This window comes from Pteropus alecto, unplaced genomic scaffold, assembly GCF_000325575.1.
Source record: "Pteropus alecto unplaced genomic scaffold, ASM32557v1 scaffold164, whole genome shotgun sequence".
Classification (NCBI taxonomy): Eukaryota; Metazoa; Chordata; class Mammalia; order Chiroptera; family Pteropodidae; genus Pteropus; species Pteropus alecto.
In genome coordinates, this window is record NW_006439568.1 from 9,457,947 (window position 1) to 9,480,439 (window position 22,493).

The window sequence follows — 22,493 nt, forward strand, 5'->3', positions numbered from 1 at the left end:
AATATTTTCTCTACATACATTTAGAACTACACTAGATACTGTTATATTTTTTTGCTTTAACCCTTGAAAATATATTATAAAATTCAAGAGGAGAAGGAAAATCTACTGTAATTATCCATATTTTTGTTTACTGTGGTCTTTCTTCCTTAGTGATGTTCCAAGTTTCTTTTTTTTTTTTTTTACTGTTTCTTTTCCTTTTAGAGAACTTTTAGTCATTCTTTTAGGGTAGGTCTGCTAGAAACAAATTCTCTCAGTTATTTTCATCCAAAATGTTTTTATTTCCTTTTTATTCTTTAACAATAATTTGGCTGAATGTAGGTTTCTGGGTTGAGAATTCTTTTTATTTTAACAGTTGAAAAATATTATGCAACTTCTTTCTGGTCTTGTCGTTTCTGAGGAGAAATCTACTTTAATTCTAATTGTTTTTCTCTTATAAGTAAGGCATTGTTTCTTTCTCACTGCTTTCAAGATTTTTTCTTTGGCTTTCAGAAATCTAACTGTGCTGTTTTGATGTGAGTTTCTTTGGATGTAGTCTCTTTGGAGTTCACTCGAGCTTCTTGAATTTATAAGTTATGACTTTCCCTCTAGGATTTGGGAAGTTTTCATTCATCATTACTTTGAATACCTCTTAACCCCTGCTCGCTTTCTTGTCTCTTTGTGAGACTCCAATGACAGGATAGCTATATATTTTTTCTTATAGTCCCACTGTTGCTCAAGGCTCTGTGCATTTTTTGTTCCAATCCACTTTGTTTTTTATTGCGGTAAAGTAACGTAAACTTTAACATTTAAATGTTTTTTAGATGCACATTTCAGTGCCATTACATGCATTCACATTGTGTGCAGCCATTACCACTTTTTCATCTTTTTAAATGGAAACTCTAGACCCATTAAATAATAACTCCCCATTCTTCTTCTTCTCAGGCCCTGGTAACCACTATTCTAATTTTTTTCTCTACAAATTCGACTATTCTAGGTACTTCATATAAATGGAATCACACAGTATTTGTTCTTTTGTATCTGGCTTATTTCATTTAGCAAAACGTTTTCAGGGTTCATCTACATTGTAGCATGTACGATATTTCTGTTTCTTTTTAAGGCTGAATAATATTCGATTGTATGTATACATCACATTTTGTTCATTTATTCATCTGTTGAAGGACATTGAGTTGTTTCCACCTTTTGACTACTATGAGTAATGCTGCTGTAAACATTGGTGTACAAATATGAGTTTGAGTCCCTACTTTCAATAATTTTGAGTACATACCTAGACATAGAACTCCTGGATCATTTGGTAATTCTGTGTTTAATTTTTTGAGGACCTGCCATACAGTTTCCCACAGTGATCATTTTCTATTCTATTAATCTGTGTACAGACTGGGTAATTTCTATGTTCTATCTCCAGTCCACTGGTTTTTCCCCCTCTGTCTTTTCCATTCTGCTGTTAAGCCCATCCACTTGTTTTTTATTTTTTTTTATTTTTTAGTTATTATATTTTTTAAGTCCTAAATTTTCTTTTGGTTTCTATTTATATATTTTATATCTTGATTGCGACTTGCAATTTCTTTGCTGAAACTTTTTATTTCAAGTGTGTCTGTAACAGTTAAAACATTGCATGGTGGCTGCTTTAAAAACTTTTTGGATAATTCTCACACCTCTGTCATTTCAGTGCTGGCATCTATTGCCTTTTTTCATTCAGTTTCAGATCTTCCTGGTTCTTGATGAGATGGTTATATTTTTTTTTTAGTGAAGCATAGACTTTTGAGTATTTTGTTATGGAACTTTGGATCTTGTGACCTTCTGTTTTAGCTGGCTTCCTCTGACCCAGCTCTGGTGATGGATGGAGGGAGTTCTTCCTGGTACTGCCCTATGAGGGTACAAATAGAAGTTCTATGTTCAGCCTCCATAGACTCCCTAGGAGTGGGACTAGTTCCTCGTTACTGCTGAGGGATGGGAGTTCCAGCTCCCACTGGACCGCCACTGATACTTCCTTGGTGTAGGAGTTCCTTGTTACTGCTCTCCATGTTTTCCTTCATGGGCTGGTGGTGTCCTTACTGCTGTTGTGAAATTCTGACTTACCAGTAGGCCTTTTCTGACATCACACCATTGGGGGAGAGAGTGGCTGTCTCATTACTGTCTGGCAAGGGTGAAAGTTTAAACTCCCACATGGTCTCCGCTGATGTGTGCAGAGAGCAGACTTTTGCTGGAGCTTTTTTTTGTCTGTCCTTGTTGGTGTTTCTAGGTCACTGGACTTCAGCTCTAAGTGTGGCAAATAGAAACCCTGGGAAATCACCATTGTGTTGTTCCTTGGGTCCTGACATCCCTAGCCAGTCTTCCTTCTCTCTTCTTGCATAGTCTTCTTATTTTTCTTTTATATATAATGTCCAGGAGTTTAGGTGTGATTATCAGGAGGGGTAGGAAAAAGTTCTCTCTTATTCTTCCTAGAAGTATGGGTTTTGAATACATTTTGACATGGAGCCTACTAGAGTTTTTAATGGATCAGGTGTGCGTGCGTGCGTGTGTGCGTGTGTGTGTGATAGAAGAGTTGAAGATGACCCCAAGGGTTTTGGTCTTAACTAGAAGAATAGAGCTGTCATCAAAAGAGATGGGGAAGATTGGAAAGAACATTTTTTTTTTTTTTTGGTGGGGCATTTGGAGCTCAATTTTGGGAAGGTTCAGTTGGAGGTGACAGACATTTAACTGGAAATGTTTAAAGAGCAGATAGACATGCTGGTGTGGAGTTCAGTGGAGAGGTCTGGGGAAATATAAATTTGGGAATCATATGTATGAAGTTTAGAGCCTTGAGAGTGGATGAGATCACCATGATAGGAGTAAAGATGCAGGAACAAAGATATATAAGGACTGAACTCTGGGCTATTCAATATTTAAACTTTGGGAAGGGTAGAGAAATCAGTAGTGGTGACTGATAAGGAAGGAACAGCCAGAAAGATAAGAAGGAAACCAGGAGTCCAAGTGAAGCAAGTGACATTGCTCATAGCCCTTTCTAGGTAGGGTGATCATATTGATTTCTATTTCAAATTACTTCTAAATTTGCGGAGACATTTCTGTGGCCCAGGTTGTGGTCTATTTTGATAAACATTTCATGTGCACCTGAAAAAAATGAATATTAATTTTTATTTTGTATCATTAGGAATTTGTCAGGTGTAATTATTTCTGTTCCTGGATTGTACTGTAACACCAGACCCTCACAATAAAAAACTTCAGGATAGGAAATACCCTTCATTGGTGTAACTACTTAATCAGTTCTGTCTAGATATTTACTGAATGAGTAAACATTTAAAAAATAAGCAGACAAAATGTATTTGAAAGGAGAGAATGTTTTAAATTCCTTATTTAAGATAGTTTTTCTAAAGCTGTCCAGTATTCTTTTAAAAACTTGAGACAAGTCTTTCAAACCGTGTTATATCAGCCTGATTTTTAGGGAACACGTTCTGCACCACCCTTCAACACTTTACATAAAATCTTTGTCCTTAAGTAAATCCTGCATGAAACTAATAGCAGCAAAGGACTTAGTTCTGGTAATTCTGATCAAAGTTCCCATGTTTTAATTTCTATATAATCTATATGGAGACCGATATCTAAAATTACATAAGACAAACTGCAAAATCGCTCACCACTAATTAACATAATGACGTTGGACAAATCACGTCTCAGTTTCCTAATGCGTGTAATGGGACTACAGCTGTTCATGGGAACGAAGATTAATCCAAAAATTAGAATTGAAAGCATTTTTACTCATGGAACGCTATATAAATGTGAGCTATAATGTCATTATGATCAGTTGCCTAATGGAGATTGACTAAAGATAAAATGAAAAACATTTTAAAAAGTCCACTTTCGGCTTAGAGCATTCCTTAAAAAAAGCTGCAAGCGCACAGTGCGCATGCGCAGTGGATTCCGTTGGGGTAAGAGTGGAGGCAGGATTACAGGTGGGAGGCGGGGCCGTACGCCAATCTTTCCTCCCAGCTCCGCCCCTCAAACGCCAGCCTGCGCATGACGTCACGAGAAGCTTGTACTTCCGCTCCCGAGCACTCACATTTCCCTTTCTTCCTGTCTGGCTGAAAGATGGCGTCTCGCAAGGAAGGCACCGGCTCTGCCACCACCTCTTCCAGCTCCACCACAGGTGCGGCAGGAAAAGGCAAAGGCAAAGGCGGGTCTGGAGATTCGGCCGTCAAGCAAGTGCAGATAGATGGCTTGGTGAGTGGGGATCCGTCTCTCCAGGCCCACGTGGGGAGCGTAGTTCCTAGCCCGGTCCCGCCAGAGCGCTTCCCGGCAGCCTCCCATTTGGGCTTGGTGAGGCTGGGCGAAGGTTTCTTCCTAAAATCCTCCTTTTTCAACTTCGCTTTTTGTTGGGAGACTCCAGCAGACTTCTCTGCCATCTGACGGAGGAATTGAGGGTTGAGGAAGGGGACCGAGGCTAGGGTGTGTGTGACAAGTTCCTTGAGTTTTGTTTTGAGATGCCTGGGAGAGGGGATTTGGAGAAAGAATTTTTCGGGAGACAAGTAGGTGACGGAGGTGTCGAGAAGGATCTAGGACTTCTGGGGCTTTTGGAAGGAGAGAGGAAGGTAAACTTTAATGCTTCTTTGCTGGGCTATGACATCTGTAACTTCCCAGGTGGAGATTTATTAACTTTGGAGCCACTTTGGAGCCTGTGGTTCAGAACTTTACCTGAAAGCGCGTAATGGGAATTAACATCTTTTATGTTGGCTTCTCCTTTCCCCATCTGTGAAGGTTGGAGTGCTTCAGGATTTGAGTCTAGGCTTCCTTCTCTGCCTGACATAGTGTAAAAAGTAGTTAAAAGCACACCTCTGGAGGTAAACTGCTTGGGTTTGAATCTCACCTCTAATTAGTTGAATTGACATTGGACAAATTACTTAATCTCTATGTCTCCTTTTCCTTTGATTTGGGAATTAAAATGGGCTGAATGTGTTAATAACTAGCACACTGTCTGGGACATAGTAAGTTTACACTTACTCTTAGCTGCTGCTGCTATTATTTGTAGTAGTAATAGTAGACCTTCTTTAAGGTCCCTTCTCATGGCTTTAAATTATTCCTAGCATAATCTTTCTTACCAGACTTGGGTGTTGTATGCCTCTCTTGAATACCCAACTGTCTGCTTGACATCATTATTTGAATATCTTATAGGCACCTCAGATTTAACATGTCCAAAATAAAATTGTTGACTTCTCCCCGTCATTCCTCTATCCCCCTTGTTGGTCCTACCTCAGACTCTCCCATCTTATTAAATGGAACTATCGTCTACCAGTTTGAATAAGTCAGAAAACCTAGGCGTTAACCTACTTGGTTCTTTTTTTTTTCTTTTTAACCTTCAACATCCAGTCCCTCAGAAAACCCTGTTGATTCCACGTTCATTGACCTCGCAGTGAATTCAAGGCCCACCAAGATGTTGTGTTTAGGTTTACTTCCTAGCATTTCCAAGCTTCCTAGGAACTATGCATTCTAACCACCAAAACTATTTGGTAAGCCTGATGTTTAATCACATTTGTTTCTGGCACTTTGACCAATTTTTCTTCTAGTGTTCTTGAATCTTTCCTTTCCTACCTTTGGTCCTGTTTCATCAATTCCTCTGTATTTTACCATTATCGTTCCTTCAACATCTTAGTATTGTCAGGACTTACCCATATTAAAATGTTCAGCTCTGCCTCTTAGCACTCTGTTCCATTCTTAATCCCCACTTTTTTCCTCTTAAAGTCATGGTCAAAACTTGTCTATATTGGTAGTCTTCCATTGTTTCTTTAATTCGCTGCTATTAGAATATGCCACCGCCAATTTCCCGACTTATTTTTAAAAAGATCATTGATAACATAAGCAAAGAAGTGTAGAAAAAGATAAAAATATACACTCAAAATAGTGTCTGTATACATAATTTCAATAATCACAAAATATACATTCTGTCAATCTGCCATTCAGCTTGCGAAATAGAACATTACAAGTATCTTAGAAACCCTTCCCATTTCATCCTTTCCTCCCGTCCCTTCTTGCCACCCTGTTACTACTGTTGTAAGCTTTATTTCAGTGATTTCTTGGTTTTCTTTATAGCTTCACCAGCGTGTTCCTAAACAACTTTAGTTTTGCCCGTTTATACTAATAAATATGAATGAAATTATAGTATGTTCTCCTGTCTTAATTATATACATTCATCTCATACCATGATGGAGATTAGTCCGTTCTAGAGTGAATAGTTGTAATTCCTTCATTTTCATTATTATATAACATTTCATTGCATGCATATAACGTATATTCTTCATCTGACCGTTAATGGACAATTACATGGCTATTTTCCTTGTGCGAAATGGTTTCTCAGTCAGTGTGTCTTACTGTACTGTGTACAGAGTCAGTACGCAGTATATCCTTTTGGGATGGAGGAGCACATCTTCGTTGTAGTCAAGTTGTCTTGTTCCTAGACAAGATCAAGTTAATCCTTCCTGGTGAACTTTTCATATAAAACCTGCTTTGTTTCCCCAAACCAATTAGAATCCTACCTTTCTCATGTACATTATACTTTTTATACTTATAAAATATGGTCCATAGACCAGCAAAACAAGTAGAATTAGTCTCCTGGGTAGCTTGTTAGAAAAGGAGAAATATAGTATCTCAGAATCCCAGGCCCCTCTCCTGACCTGGTGTATCAGGTGATTTATAGCATGTTAGTGTTTGAGAAGTACTGCTGTAGTTCACATTGATCTTTTCTCTGAACTTTTTATGATGATGGCCTGTTTGTTCATTTTGTCATGTGATTATATGCTATTAATGGTTTACTGTTTGTATATTTTTCCTTTGTCACTGAGATGATATGAAGGCTAAAGTGAAAAACATTTGTGTCCCTCATACTTCCAGTGCTTAAAACCTATTGCCATCGAAATCTGTTACCCTTAAAATTTTGTATTCTCCTCTATGAGAAAAAGTTACCTCATTATATAAATTGTTAGCTACCTCATTCCTCCTTTATTGGAAGTACGGTAGAGAATGTTTTTAATAAGTGAAAAAGTTACATGTACTTTTTTGTTATTCAGGTGTCACCTCAGATGTCACCTCACAGGGACCTTCCGACTGATCTAAAGTGGCCCCATCTGTTCACTGATCCTTATGTCACCCTGTTGGGCCCTTGTTACTGTTCGAAATTGTCTTATACTTGTTACTTGCTTGTCTTCTCACACTGAAATACCTACTTCCTGAGAGCAGGACCAATGTCAGGTTTGTTCACTGCAATATTTGCAAGCGCCTAGAACAGTGACTCAGATACAGTGAATGAATAAATACTGTCCTGTGGTACAGAAATTTTCTTTAAAATGAATCATGAGGAAACTAGGTTAGTAAATGCTTTTTAGAAATTAATAGTGTGTTGGTGAGAGAAGAGCACAGAAGTGAGGCTAGAAAGAAGACCAGTTAGCTTCATAAACTTGTACATATTTCTTCGTTATTTTAAGTGTCAATGTCTTATTTGTAAGAAAAATCATTAATGTTGTTTGAACACCTACTGTTTACAAGACTCTGTGGCAGGATGGTTTGGTTAGATTATGTGTGATCCTCACAACAGCTTTGAGGGTAGATTTATCTCTGCTCTATTTACCTGATGGTTATTCAGACCTAATGAGAAAATGTTGAAAGTGTTTCGTAAACTGAAAGGAATAATTCAGATTTGTAAAGGGCTTATACTAGGGTATGACATGTATTACTGTGTGTGTGTGTATAGTTTATCTTAATTTATTGCCCAATACTGGTCAAGAGTCTTCAAGAATCCCTTGGGGGTATTTACGTCTGTTTATTTCTGTAATAAATGTCATCTGTCTTTGAAGTTTAGATGCTTTGAATGATTTCTCTTTCTAGTTGGCTGCCTTTTATTTTTGCCATTAAATTTCTCTGTCTTTTACCTCCTTGATTTCTAGCTTTTCATTTGCTGTGGATGAAAAACCAAATAAGTAGTCTTGTTAGCATTATTTCTAACACAAGACTAAGTACATTCTGAATGAAAATTAAATTAACTATGCAGTCTGACATTTTAACTGCTTAGTTATATTTTTTTGCTTTGGCAAGTAAGATGTTACAGCCTAAATAATAGCTTTTTATAGTAGATAAAAGACATTCGACATACATTACATTTTAGGAGCTCCAGGAGCTGATGAAAGTAGTATTGGCCAGATTATACATATGGTTCAGTCAGTTATAGAAACTGAATGGTTTTTCAAGGACATAAAGTGAATGTGTCCTAGAGCTTGAACTCAGATTACATCTTGCCATCCTTGATTCATTCTGCTTTCTATTATTACAGCTGCCTTCTACAATGTAAGGACTCAATAGCTATTAGCCAGGTACTGTTCAAAGTACTTTATCTATATTACAGCGTTGAAGCCATATGACAACTCTTTGATGTAGGAACCATTATTAATTCTATTTTACAAATGAGGAAACTCAGGTATATATAGATTACGTGACTTGCTGAATGTCAGAATCAGGGGAAGTAGTAGCTAAGATGTTCACAAAATAATCTAGTATTCCTTTCTCAAGCATCTGGAAGTGTATTTCCCCCAATTCAGGGCTCTTACCCATTTATAACTTTAAAATATAAGAAAAGCTAATTTATCAAAATCTTTGTGTTTAATAATCTGTCATTCTAGGAGAAGATTTATAGCTAAAAGAAGTCAATAAATATTTTCAAGTTTGGAAAAAGGCAACCTTTAGTCTGTAGGTTAGACAGTTTAAGATATTGGAGAATTAAAATTGAAGAAAATAGGGCTATTAGGGAAAGTTAGAAGTACTGGTAGCTGTTCCTAAGTAATGTAGTTTATCTACCTTAAGTAGGTAAACTTAAGTCCCTTTGACTTTTCCATCTCAGGATGCATCCAAGATTTGGGTAACCCTGCAGATATCCTAGGTATTGTTCCTTTCTTTTAAGGTCAGAGGTCTTATTTACCATCCTTCCATTCACCCACTTACCAACCTTCCTACCTACCTACGTTTTAAAAAATTTTTCTGACAGTGTTTTTTGTGTTTATGGCATAAACAGTAGTGATGACAGGCTCTATTAGTGTAATTTCTTGTCAGCTTCTTGATATGATTTAAGGAGCTCAGCATACATGGTGTTTCTCATGAGATGATTTAATAAATTGATTAGCATATCTGGGCCTTAATTTCTTCTACTATAATATGAGAATAATTCACGGCCTTCTTACTATAATAAATGAAAGCTTAATCTGTATAATTTCCTAATGATGTTTAAGCATTGTCGGTAACAGTTTTTGTAGATGGTATGGATTCTAATGGTTGATGATAGTTACAGTGGAGTTTCAAACTGTATGCTTTGCCAACTAAATGAAATATAAAGAAAATTTTTAACTTTAGTTGTTGCAGCATATATAGCCTAGATGAAATATTACTCCTCAAATGGCTGTTCTAACATTCAACAGTGCACAGTAAGTATACATCAGACTACTGGTGTCTTATCTTTTGCTTTCCTGTCACCTTTGCCTTCAGCTAGTTTCTGTAAAATTATAAATTCTGATCTTCTGCTTAATACCCAGGGTTTCATGAGTTTGGCTGAGCAACTCCAGGTATTTTAAGTCTTGGCAGCATTTTCCTGGACTTTTAGCTCAGTCCTAGCTCTGATATTGGGGAGAAAAGCCTCTATAGAACATTAGGCTTCAAAGAGGGTCTTTGCTAGTTTTTATTTTTGTGGTCAAATAGTCTCACTTTTGCTTTATCAGCTCTACCTTAGTTTCTCAGATGAAAGCTTCTGATGTCAGTGCTCACACAAAAACTTGGTTGCATTTGCTTTTCTCTTGGAAAATTAGTTTGTAATTTTGTTTTTGTAAAATATTTAAAATATGGTACTTGGATATTATTTTATTTGGCAGTATATGAGAAAATATACTTAAAGGCAAAATAGATTTATTTTTCCCTCTAAGATACTATTTCTAGAAGATCATTTTATAAAATGATTATATACTGTAAAGATTAGATTTTAATAGCAAAGTACAGTTTAATTTACATGTTCATCTGTTTGATGGCAGACTGTATTGTTTCATCAAAAGCTTTCAGTTGAAATGGATATTGGAGTATGCCAGAGTAGTGTTCTGTGTCAGTGTTGATACCAAGCCCAAGCATACAAGAAAAAACTGATTTAGCAAAGTAGTGGTAACTCAGTATTAACTTAGTCAAAGTATAAAACTTTTTTACCCTTTGAGTCTGAATGTCAGCTATATTTTGGCATAAAATTTTGAGATTTTATTTTTCCCCCAAATAGTGCCTGAACATCACAAGTATTCATTATATCCTGATGATTAATAGATATTTTTCCCTCAGTATCTTCTGTACTTTCTGTCCTGTGCCCAACTAGTCTCATTTGTCATAAGTAAGAAATGTTTATCTATAGGATAGTAGTAATATGGTAAAATATGATGTTTTAAAAACAAAAACAACATACTTTTTTTGTAAGAGAAGTTTGGAGAAATCACAAAAACACAAAGAAAATTAGTTTATAAGCTTATGACATAAGGATGGGCTTTAACATAAGATTTTGGGCTTTACTTTTCTAGTGTTTTTCCTCTGCTTTGGTAAATACCTAAGTTGAAATGAATGAGTTAAAGGTTATGCATGTTCTTAAGCATTATAAGCAGCTTGCCAGTTTGATCCCCAACCTTTTTTGCCATTAGGGACAGGTACTCCTTTGAAAATCTAATACCTTACGATCTGAGGTGGAGCTGAGGCGGTGATGCTAGCGCTGGGGAGCGGCTGCATATACAGATGAAGCTTCAGTCGCTTGCCTGCCACTCACCTTCTGCTGTGTGGCCCAGTTCCTAACAGGCCACGGCCAGGGATTGGGGACTCCTGTTGTATACTACAGTTTACTTTCCCACCTACAGTGTATTAGAATGTTGTTTCTTGGCACCATTACCAACTGAAAGTTAGGTTTTTTTAAAAACCTTAGTCTTTATTTTTAAAATTAAGTGTACATGTTAGTATGTTTGTTACAGAGATTCAATTCGGTCAATATTTCCTGTTCCTCAGTGATAGCACCATCTGTCCAGGTCACCTAGGCTTTTGGTATCATCGATCGTTCCTTAGGATTTCCCTTGGATTCTCTTAAGATCACTTACTTAGTTTTCGAGTTTATAACTGTGTTGTCTGCACTATTCATTTCTTGCCACCTCCTTGAACTATTTGAACAGCCTCATGTGAGTGACTGGTCTTAGAGATTCCATTTTGTACTTGATCATCACACACAATGCTGCTTAGTAAATAATCATCTTAAAGGACAGCTGTGGTCCTAGAATGCAAAAAACCCTTTGGAAAATCCTCGTTGCACAAAATAAGTTCAGACTTTATAGCTTGTCTTTTAAGATCCTCTTTACCTTTTGTCTTTAGCCTTCAAGCGAGGGCTTGTAGATACTGTTTACAAGTTTGGTTTAAGGGTAGCCTTTAAAGAAAACTTTTTTTTTTTCTTTTTGGATAGAAGAAAACCCTTGTTTTACATTTTGTGCAGAAATGCATAACCTTCAGTTTTGTTTCAAAGGACCTTTTTGGAGAAGGAGAGAATTCTCCTCTACCTCGCTTAAGTTCTTACAGCTGGATTAATAGTAAAACAATCACACTGACACAAGATTAGATCTATAGGAGAAAAACCAACTTAATATGTGCATGGGAGAATCACAATAGGATGCTCAGATCATGAAATGAGGCTGAAATAAACGATCGAATCAGGTACCTTTTAATGGTTTAGAGACAATATTTGTGAAGAATTGACAGCACAAAAGATATAGTGCTCATTAGGAATCTAAGCAAGGTTTGAGTATTCATTAGTGAGGAATCTAAACAAAGTTTGGGCCTGGGTAGTAAATCAGTAAAGTGTTTATATATAAGCCCTTTGGCTCTGGATCTCTTGGCTCTTGTGATAAGATCTCTCTCAGCCATCCTGGAGCAGGGAGGGCACCTTTCACAGGGGAGATTTATTTCCAGCGCTCAAGGAGATGGGAGGGTCAAAGTGCCCTTCTGGTACTGGTTGCTTGTCAAGTAACCTTAATTCGAAGTAATCAATATGCCATTGTGGAGTATTTTGGGGTAGCCTGTCTCAGGCCCTGACAACTTCTTCGGGAGAGAGCGTGAGTAATCACTTTCTCTTGGGATTGGTGTGGTATACTTTTTATACAGGAAAACTGAAGCCCTTTTAATTTATTAAACTTATTTAATTAAGCACAGCCATTACACTGGATACACATGGCACACAAATAAAAAGGCAGAAAAGAGTAGGTAAGTGAAAAGAAACTCACTTTCATCCCTATGTTCAACCACTCTCTTCCCAGAGGCTGTCACAGTTACTCATCTTTGATGTTTCCTTCTGGACCTGTTTTAGCAAGCACTGCTTCCTGTTGAGGAGGCAGGAACGAACTGTAATCGAAGCACCCCCCGAATCTCTTAAAGGCCTTCTTATGCAGTGGCCCATGCTCCTGAATCCAGTGAACTTGATGTGTTAGGAAGCAGACAGCTAATAATAGTTTTGAAATTTTTTTGTTTCTTATGAGAGAGGAAATAAATTTTGTTCCAGCGAAGCCTTTTTAGCACTCATTTTATGGTAGAAAAATTACCTTCCATCTACATGTGGGAAAATTTGCAGATCGTTTATATAGTATTGAGTTGGTAAAGTAAGAAATTAATGTTATAAATTAAACGTTGTTATCAATTAACATTTAATTGCGGTTATACATTTGATCACATTATTGTACTTTATCATGACTATTTTTCATGATGAGAGCAGTGCTAGTCTTGAATTTCTTGAGGCTACATTGCCCTTCTGGCCCCTTTTCCTACAATTGTTAGTTGATTTAACTTTAAAACCGTGGACCGTCAGTGAACATTAGATCCAAGAGAGTAATAATGAAATATACTCTTTCAACTGAAATATCATAGAGGTGATATTAAGTGTATTGGAGCATTGCAACTAATCCCATACGTGTCAGGAGCAAACTATCTTTTTTTTTCTATTGAAGTTACTTAAATTTCTTTCGCATCAAAACTCAACAATAGTGATTTAAATCCTGTTTATTATTTGACTCTGCCAGTTATGAAATGGGACCCTTATCCCACTTGAGCCATAAAATGTGTTAAATTTAAGACTAATGTTGCTCTCTGCTTTTTGAATTTACATTTTGGCAATAACTACCTTCTTTGTTCCGTGTTAGAAGAAATGATCTAGGCTTAACCAAATAAGAAAACTGCCAAGTTCACAGATCAGTCGTTGAAAGATGCCAGAATTAAATGAAAGTCTAGATATTGACTTTACACAGCATGCTGAGGGGAGATTCTGCGACATTACAGTTTCCTTGAGACTGAAATTCTTTTACAGTAATAACTGCTTTTTGATGGCGATTGATATGAGAAATTCAGGCTGTGGACCTTACCTCCCAGACTCTAGAAAACTGGAATGATGCCTGCTAGGAATCATGCATCCCGCCTGGCCTCTTCCTCCACTGGCCGACAACTGGTGCAGTTCGGGCTTTGCCTTTTTTATTTTAGACTTTTAAGAAATTATTGGAGTGGATCTAATATTTTTAGCAAGGCTAATTAATGTAACGTATTTAAGGAAAATTTCATCCATATGGAAATACATGAAAACATATGTGTACACACAAATATTTTGAATAAATCAGTTTAATCCCATTTTAATACAGATTTTAAAAATTTTGTCATGAAACCCTGTAGTATTGATTGTTATAAGAGATAGCTCTAGGTCCAGATGACTCATAAGTCTTAACGCGAATGTAAGTTTGGTGTCAGGTGGTTGATACTTTTTTTAAGTGGTTGATTTTTAATAAGTTATATTTACATCTTACTAGACTAAAAAAAAAAAAATCTCTGAGAAATAGACTCTGAACATTATGGAGAAACAGGTATCAATGCCATGAGGGTACCTGCCATATTCTAGTCTCACACTATTTTTTGGATAGGTGGATGGATGAGTGAATGAGATTAGGTGAAATGTTTATTGTAATGATAGTAGTTGTAACAGTAGCTGACACTCACTGAGGATTTACTAGGCACTGTATGCTAGGCCCTTTGCGTACATTACTTTTTAATCCTTGCAACAGTGCCATGAGGTTGGTACTGACTCATCTGTCCCCTCAGATAGGTGAGGCTAGGGTAGATCAGGTAACTTGTCTAAGGCCAAAGAGTTCCATTCACACTTTCTTTTGGGTTCCAGTGCCCAGCCTCTTAACAACTACGCTCTATGGTTTTTCTTTCTGTACATGCCAGAGGTTCACATTTGTGTGTATACTCATGAGAATGAATTTTTAAGCTTTTAATAAAGTTATCTATCTTTCTTACCGGGGCATTATTTTTTTCACAAAGAAATAAAGATTAGTTCTAGAGTTATTGTGTTCTAGACAACAAATGGAAAACAACAAATCAAGGTTCGAATGTTGGGACTTCAGCTGGATAATTTATCATTGGATAAATTATCCACTGTTTTACCTCGATCTTACAGAGCTCATGATTCAAAGTGGGCTCCCGCTGCTGAAAAATTTGTTTTTATCCCTTTAAAAATACATTGTTCAGAGTGGAGTCTAAACAGAATAGTGTTCTGGCCCAGCCTGGGAGCATGCCTCTCTCCTCCTGCAGAAGCAGTAGCGGGTGGGAAAGAAACTTTGGGCTTGAGGGCCATACAGTTTGCCTCTCACATTTGTTGAGATAATGTGTTTTGAGAGACTTCCTCTCAGTGACATACCTTAAGGAGTGATTATAAAATCTGAACATTCAGCTTCTGGAATCGGAAGGGACCTGTCTACCTGCTTAATGTTACAGCTTCTATAAACCATTGCTCCCCAAAATGTGGGGTTTGGTTTGTGAACTGTTTACTGATCTGCACAAGATAAGCACAGGATTGAAATTGAGTGTTTAGAGTCTTTGGTAGTGTGGTATTACAGTGATAGCCAACGTGTGGTCTCTGGGCTTGTATTTTCTGTTTTTACATTTTTTTCACTTTTCTAGTATTTTCTGTTCTTTTGCTAAAATATTGGTCTGCAGTAGACTGCAGAAAAATGAGTTCTTCAAAACCGGTAGCTTGAAAAGCACCATTATAAATGACTTTTGTACCTATATTAGCTAATAGCATCGTCCTATAACCAGAGTCTAATAATATTTAATAGAACCATATCTAAAATACTGTTGTGTTCACTAGATTTTATTTTTTTAATTATTAGTTTTAATGGCACAACATTTTAGTAATTTTAGCATTTCTTTATCTGTGAGCTGTTTAAAAGTGTTGCTTACTCTAGGTGCACAGTACCGGTTGCAGCCTCTGAGCATTCTCTCTGAACTTAGCTTTATAAAGGAAGGTTAAAAATGATAGGCGGTTTAGTTCTACAATTTAAAACTATTTTGTCCCTAATCATTTCAACTGGGCTTTCAACAAATCCTTTCTAGTATATTACAGGGACAGTGGGAAACCTGCTGCTTTTCCTGGTGAACATTTATTGCTATCAGTTTATACAAAGTTTGGGTTGATATTTTGCTAATTAATAATTAATTTAGGTTAGGCTTCTCTTAAACACATCTCTGCTTGTTGAAAACCAGTCTGCCTATCCAGAAGCTGGTACCTCTTTTACCTTGATGATGTGTACATATGCATATTATCTGGTAATTTGTATATGCAAGTGCAGGGTCACCTGTGAAGACAAACCATATCAAGAAGAGATTAGAATTTAATGTCAGCAGGTACTCAGGTTTATAGTCTGTGAATTTTTTCTTTTTTTCCTCCTTTAAAAGCCACTTAACAAACACATATATATTTTTAACATATCCAGAAGAACTTGCTAAAATCAGATTATTTCCACGTTATTCTGTCAACTCAGTAGCAATGTCAAAAAAGGAAACTACATTAGTTTGTTCTTTGTGAAATTCCATGCAGTGATTGCTGTGTTTTAAAATCTTTTCCCTTACTTTTTTTTCTTTATTTGATATTCTTTAAATTAAAAACAAATACATGCTTACTATAAGTAAATAATACAAAGGTTCATAAAAGAAAAGGTATGTCCTTCTACACCATATTGTACATACAAAGAAACATAACTGCATGTATATAATAGGTTTTTATTATTATTAATTTTTAAATCCCTTTCTAACCCTTTGTCATGGGTGTCTTTGGGAATCTGACAAATGCCACAGACTCCCTCTCTCTCCCCGCACCTCCCAGGAAAATGCCTTTAAGCACATAAACAGAATACTGCATATAATTTTAAGAGGTTCTTAGATCTCTTCAAGTTCATTTGTGGCCTTCAAGTCTGAAAGTTTGCTTTTAGTGCTTGTACACTTTGAGAAGTAGAACTTTGGATAGTGTGGCCATGTCTTTTTTTTTTTTTTTTTTTAACCATGTCTTTTTGGTGGAGGAGGGTTAAACATTTAAACATCCATTTTTTTGGTGAATTAGTTTTACATAGCAGATTTTTCTAGGTAACTGAAATTATTAATTACATGGTTAATATCATTAAATTCTAAAATACTTTAATAGAAAAATTCTAAAGGTTTTACTTCTCTGACTTCTAAATTACAGTTTACTTTGTTCTTGATTACCTAGGCCTATTATGAACTTGAGTTATTATAAACTTGAGTTTATATGTAGATATATAAAATATACATCAGGTAGGGATATAATAGTGGTTGTTAACCTAGTTCCTAGCATTTCGAGAGATCTTTGAACTCAGAGTAAAATTGGGAGGGGGTGCACATATGAATTGTTTCTTCATTTAAAGTGTGTACAGTTTTTAAAGTGTTATTTATACACAATAAACTCCACTCATTTTAAATGTACAGTATGATGAATTTGGTAGTTGTGAACAATTGTGTAATCGCCACATCAAGATGTAAAATAAGATAACTGTGCCATCCCAAAGAGTGCGCCCTTCAGTCAGTGTCCCTCCCCCACCTCGGTTCCAACCACTGATCAGTTTCGCCTTTTCTAGACTTCCAAATAAATGAAATCATATAGTACATAGCATTTTGTTTGATTTCTTTCACTTAGTATAATATTTTTGAGATTCTTCTGTTGTTCTTGGTCTTTTGTTCCTTTTTGTTGCTGACTAGTATTCCATAGAATGGATGTACTGCAGTTTGTTCATCTGTCTACATTTGGTGGACTTTTGGGTTGCTTTCAGTTTTTGGCTATTATGAATAGCGCTACTATGAACATTTGTGAATATGTCTTTGTATGAATATGTTTTTATTTCTCTTGGGTAAATTCCTAGGAAGAGGAATGTGGGTTATGCAGTAAGTAAGTTTATATTTAACTATAAAGATACAGCAAATATTGTTTTCTGCCTTTCCACCAACAATTTTATGTAGCTCTGGCGTTTTGGAAAGGTCTCAGTTTACACTTTCTGACTCAGACAAGTTCAAGACCTCATCTTCTGACCCAGGACAGATCGATTTGCAACCCAGCTCCTAGCTCTTGGGGATTGTATCTAGGTCCCATGTTCTTTTGCACACTGCTGCGTTAACTCACAAGGTTAAAGCTTGGGCGGTGAGTTTCTACTTCTAGCTTTGTTGACTCTAAACTTTTTAGAAATGCAGTTTACTCCAAATTTCTACATGTACACAGGAGTAGAGGGGGTTAAGGTACTTCAAACCAACATATTGTAAAGCTAGGATGTTTTCAGGTATATTTCTTAAATATTTCTTAACTCTGAACTTTTTTAGAGCTGCTGACCTTTATTAGAGAAATTTTGGGTGGTAGCTTCATAGACATAATGTTTTCCAGATAAAGATTGACCCTGATACTGGTGTGGAGATACTGCTGATGAAAAGCCATGGTAAACCTTTCCTGAAGTACTTTATTAATATATTGTGTTTATAATTCAACAATAAAATTTATATGAAATTTCTAGTCTTGAATAATATAATGGCATCTTAAGATATAACTGTTTCTGCCAGTAGATTGGGTTTATTGTTTATGTACCGGTGCTTTTGGTAAAAACGTGAAAATGTACTACTCTAATTTCTAGTGTTCACCCTAGTGTTCATCCATCCTAGGCCTTTTCGTTCCCTGAAAATACAACTTGTGTATTTTATGAAAAGTAGATACTAGCATTTTTGTTTAAACTACTATTTAAAATCCAATAGTTGGCAAGTAATTTCTTAACCCAGGTCTTCATAGGGCTGACTGCTTGTCCTTCAGCCCTCTGCTCGGGTGTCTTCTCAGAAAGAGGCCTTTCCTGGACCACGCCCCTGAAGGTTACTTCCCTTACACCCGCTCTTTTATTTTCTTCATAGTACTTTTCACAACCTGTAATCACATTAATTTAAACATTTGTCAATTTTACTCTCATTCTTCTGTCAGTGTTTAATGGAGGATTCCAGATGCTACACGATGTGTAAAATAAAAGATTGAATGCAGAAACAGATATGAGAATCCAGTTGTCTTTTATTAAACTAGACATTAATAGTAAAACAATGTCATTCTTCTATCCTGATTAAAATTTCTTTTTGAAAATGTAAATGTTTTACAAAATGTGAAACAATGTCATTTTTGTATCCTGCAAGTTTTTGTTTCAGAAAATAGTTATTTTTCATAAAAATGTAATTTATGTTAGCATGTAATGCATTTATTGTTTTTAAATGAATAAATATTTTGAACACTTCAGTTTTAATTTCTAACTTATAAATATTAGTATAAAAATTCTTTGGGATCCCGAATAATTTTTAAGCGTGTTAAAAGGGCCCTCCCTGTGACCAAAAAGTTTGAGACTTGCTATTTCCTAAAATAAAATGAAATCTCTGTGATAGTAAAGACCTTGCATGTCTGATTTAGTTTCATTTTCACAGGACCTGGCAGAGGTCACTGGTCTTAGAAGTCACTCAACAAATAAATACCTAGATGAATGGATTAATGAGTGTACAGAGGAAGATGAAATATCATAATTCTGGTGATTCTGGGCAGGGCTTCCAAGTCTTTCTGTAGTAACTGGTCTTTGCAGTTATTTGACAGAAAATTATTCTAATTCATCAGACAGCAGAATTTTTTGTTTTGGACAGATTTAAATTGTTCCCTGGCATGGAGTTGAAAGTTTTTGATATGATTTTGATAGTGAGGTCTTACAGATTCTCTTACATATTCCTTTTTAGGGAGGAGGGAAGATTTTATTCATCATTTTTATTAACTCAAATTTTAGGTTTATTGACTTCTGGTATAATTAATTTGGATATTTTAGATTGTTATTTATGTTTTATAATATTGAGAATACTTTGTGTCTTAGAAGTTATGTCCTTGCTTGTAGCCTTTTGAGCACAGTTAGGTTTCCATTTTTTTAAAAAGCCAGATACTTATAAAAATAGTCTGCCTTGCTCTTTCAAATTGTCTGCACTGAATAATAGTAATAGAAAAAGTTGGTTCCTCTAGGGTAATTTCAGCAGACAGGACATCTGTTTACTATCTTGCAGGTTGAGATTCCTTGCTAAGACCTGGCCAACTTGAGAATGTGCAAACCTCAGAAAGCCAGGAGACTATTCTAGAGACAGCTGACCCATTCAGGGAACAGTACTTACTCTGCAGGGCAAATCAAGTAGGTAATAAGCATTTAGACCCAGAAGACGACAGTTTGGGAGGTGTTGAAGAATTTGGTAGATTTAAAGTTCCGTTAGACAGTTTCCATCCCTCGAGGCATAATTTATAGAAATATCTTCATTTACCCACGGATTTATGGGATAAAGGAGCTTGGGCAGCATTAATTCATAAGCTGTCTCAGGTATGGGGCCAGACCATCATCAAGCCTTAGTCTTAGTCTGCTGTGGAACACACTCGATGCTTCTCAAATGGATTGCTGGCGGTGCGTTTCCTCTCATTTCTATATTGTAGAGATTCTTCCAAGCAGGGCTTGAGTACCTCTTATTAAGGGGTGATATTTATGCTTTTATGAATAAAATGTTCACTTTTGGGTCTGTATTTCTCAGTGTACTCACTTTTCAGCAACACAGCACATCTTAAAACAGGAAAAGAAAGTTGTGATTTAACCAGTTGTGTGCATTTCAGTCACCTAAGGAGTTACAACAAAACAAAACAAACCCCCAAAAAGTAGGCTGGTCCATATTCTCATTAAAAGTTAGAGTGAATTAGGATGTTAGAATGACTTGGAGAATCTAAGAACAAAAACAAGAAGAAACAGTCCCTCCCAAATAAAAAAATATATATATGTATTACACACACACACACACACACACACACACACACACACACACACACACGCACACGCGCGCGCGCCCCAGCCCAGATCAATTAATTCTTGAATTTTAGAGGTTGGGTTCAGGCATCAGGTTTTTTTTCTTTTCTTTCACTTCCTCCCTCCTTCCCTTCCTCTCTTCCTTGATGGCTCTAATATGTAGCCAGGGTAAGACCACTCTTCATTTATTTTTTAAGAAGCTACTTTGGTCACTTTGATAAATTGAGAGTAAGTAGATAGAACTCCTGAGTATGTGGGATCATTTGTGACACATAAACAAAATGTAAGAGCGTGTGTTCGTTTTGGAGAAGTATTCATTTTTCCATGTATTATTTTTAAAAGTAAGAACAAGGAGCAAGATATCAATAAACAGGATTAATTAAAAATATATCAGCACTGTTTTATGGACAGAGGCATATGGTTGGTTGAAGGGAGAAACAAATGAAAGATGGTGAGCATGACTGAAACAGGACTTTTGCGGGGGAACATTCCCATCTTGTGGCTTGTGAGAATAGTGCTGGTAATGGTTAAAAGCTGTATTGCATTCTTGCAACTAATGGCGGTTTCCTGTTGATGCTACTTCTAGTGATTGGGGCACAAAAAATTTGACCTCCAGCACCATTCCCTTATAGTCTTTCGCTGCCTGACCCTGTAACTCTACACTGAACTTCTACTCCACGCACGAAGCCCTGCTTCTGCAACCTGGTTACAGAGACTCTTCCAGAGCTTTTGCACTGTATTCTGTTTCAGCCTTGTTATTATAAACGTGTATGGAAAAGTTACTCAGTTATGTGAAGCGATTAAAGTATTTTGGAGTCAGAAGTCAAATCTCACCTCCCTGATTCAATAATTCTGTGTCAAGTTATCTCTGTTTCCTCATCTGTCACTAAATGAGAAAGTAATATTACTGACTTAATAGACGTTGTATGTAAGACAGTAGAGTGCATGATGTATCATAAGTGATCAGTAAATGCTTACCATTCATTTCTTCAGCAAATATATTTTGAGTATGTTTTATGTGCCATTCCCTGTGTTAGGTGTTGAAGATGTGGTAAGTAAAATGTCCCTTTATTTTTATGAGTCTTTAAGAGGAGAGACTGAATAGAACATCATTTCTATTACACATAATCTATGGAACATTTTTATGTATACAGTAAAGTCCTGGTTATGTAGAATAACAGAAGCCTTGTATGTCACTTAGTTACTTTTGATCAGGAATTTCCTTTTGATATCTACTCTAGAGTTTGTAATACAAATCCACTACCTTATTTTTGGACCAAAAGATTTGAGATTTTAGTGTATATGTAGGAAATAAGGCCATAAAATGTCAAAATGAAAGATGAGTCAGTTTAGTTTTGATAAAAATGGTTTTTTTCCTGAATGCTTTATTTCATCAGATTATATTAAAATGGCGAGATCATAAATATTAGAGTTGGAAATTATTTTAAGGATCACCAAGCCCGAAGGCTCTCTGTTTTTGAAGGCCGTAAATTCTAGAGAGAATTCATCCTTAAAATTGAAATGGTCTTTCCTGAAACTTAACACCTGTGATCCTTCATTTGCCTTTCAAAGTAAGACACATTCCCTAGTTCTACTCTATTTGGAAAATGCTTTTTGTGATTATCCCTACCTTGGAGAGAAATTTTAATTCATTGAACTGGTCTTTATCACAGAATTTAAAACTTTCTCTCTTTTAATTACTGCTTTCTGTGTATACTTATTCATGTTGATTGACTTTAGCAGGTAGTTCAATCACTGTGCTTTTCTTATCTCCAGTTTGGGACTGTTACTGGTAAATTTTCTCATTCTAGAGAACTAAACAGAACAAGTCAGTGATGCTACAAAGGGCTGGCTAATTTCTCTTACTTGGAGCATTGTCTGTTGGTGCTGTATAAAGTTGCATTGACTCTGGGGCAGGAACGTCAAGCTGCTGTTCTGTTTGGTTTCATTGTCCCCTCCTCCAATAGCTTTACAATTCATTTTTGTTAGAGCTGAGACAGTGTTTCAATAGAAGATACTTTTGAATTGTGATAACCCATTTTTAAATATAATGTTTTTTTTTTTTTTTCATTCCTATTTTCTTTATAAAAGGAAATAAGGTTACTTTGTCCTGGCTTGTTTGTGAAACTGTGCTGTGTCCTAGTCATCAGTACTCCTTTTGCACACATAGGAACCAGGAATTTAGGAACCACTTCTAGAATTCATCTGAAGATCTGCATTAAGCTCACATGTTTTCTAGCATCTCTCATTTACTTT

General features: G+C 36.2%; 1 protein-coding gene and 1 long non-coding RNA gene across 2 annotated transcripts in view; both read left to right on the plus strand.

Moving 5' to 3' along the window:
* Positions 1-4,033: 4,033 nt before the first annotated feature.
* Positions 4,034-22,493, plus strand: part of EIF3H (eukaryotic translation initiation factor 3 subunit H) — an 86,917-nt gene continuing 68,457 nt past the window's right edge. The window contains exon 1 of the mRNA XM_006916601.3: positions 4,034-4,215. Coding sequence (XP_006916663.1) covers positions 4,084-4,215 — 132 coding nt within the window. The 5' untranslated portion in view covers positions 4,034-4,083. The remainder of the gene's footprint in view (positions 4,216-22,493) is intronic.
* LOC112483565 lies at positions 4,226-7,909 on the plus strand. The gene is made up of 2 exons (XR_003047668.1): positions 4,226-5,498; positions 7,053-7,909. It is a non-coding gene; the product is annotated as an uncharacterized LOC112483565 (long non-coding RNA).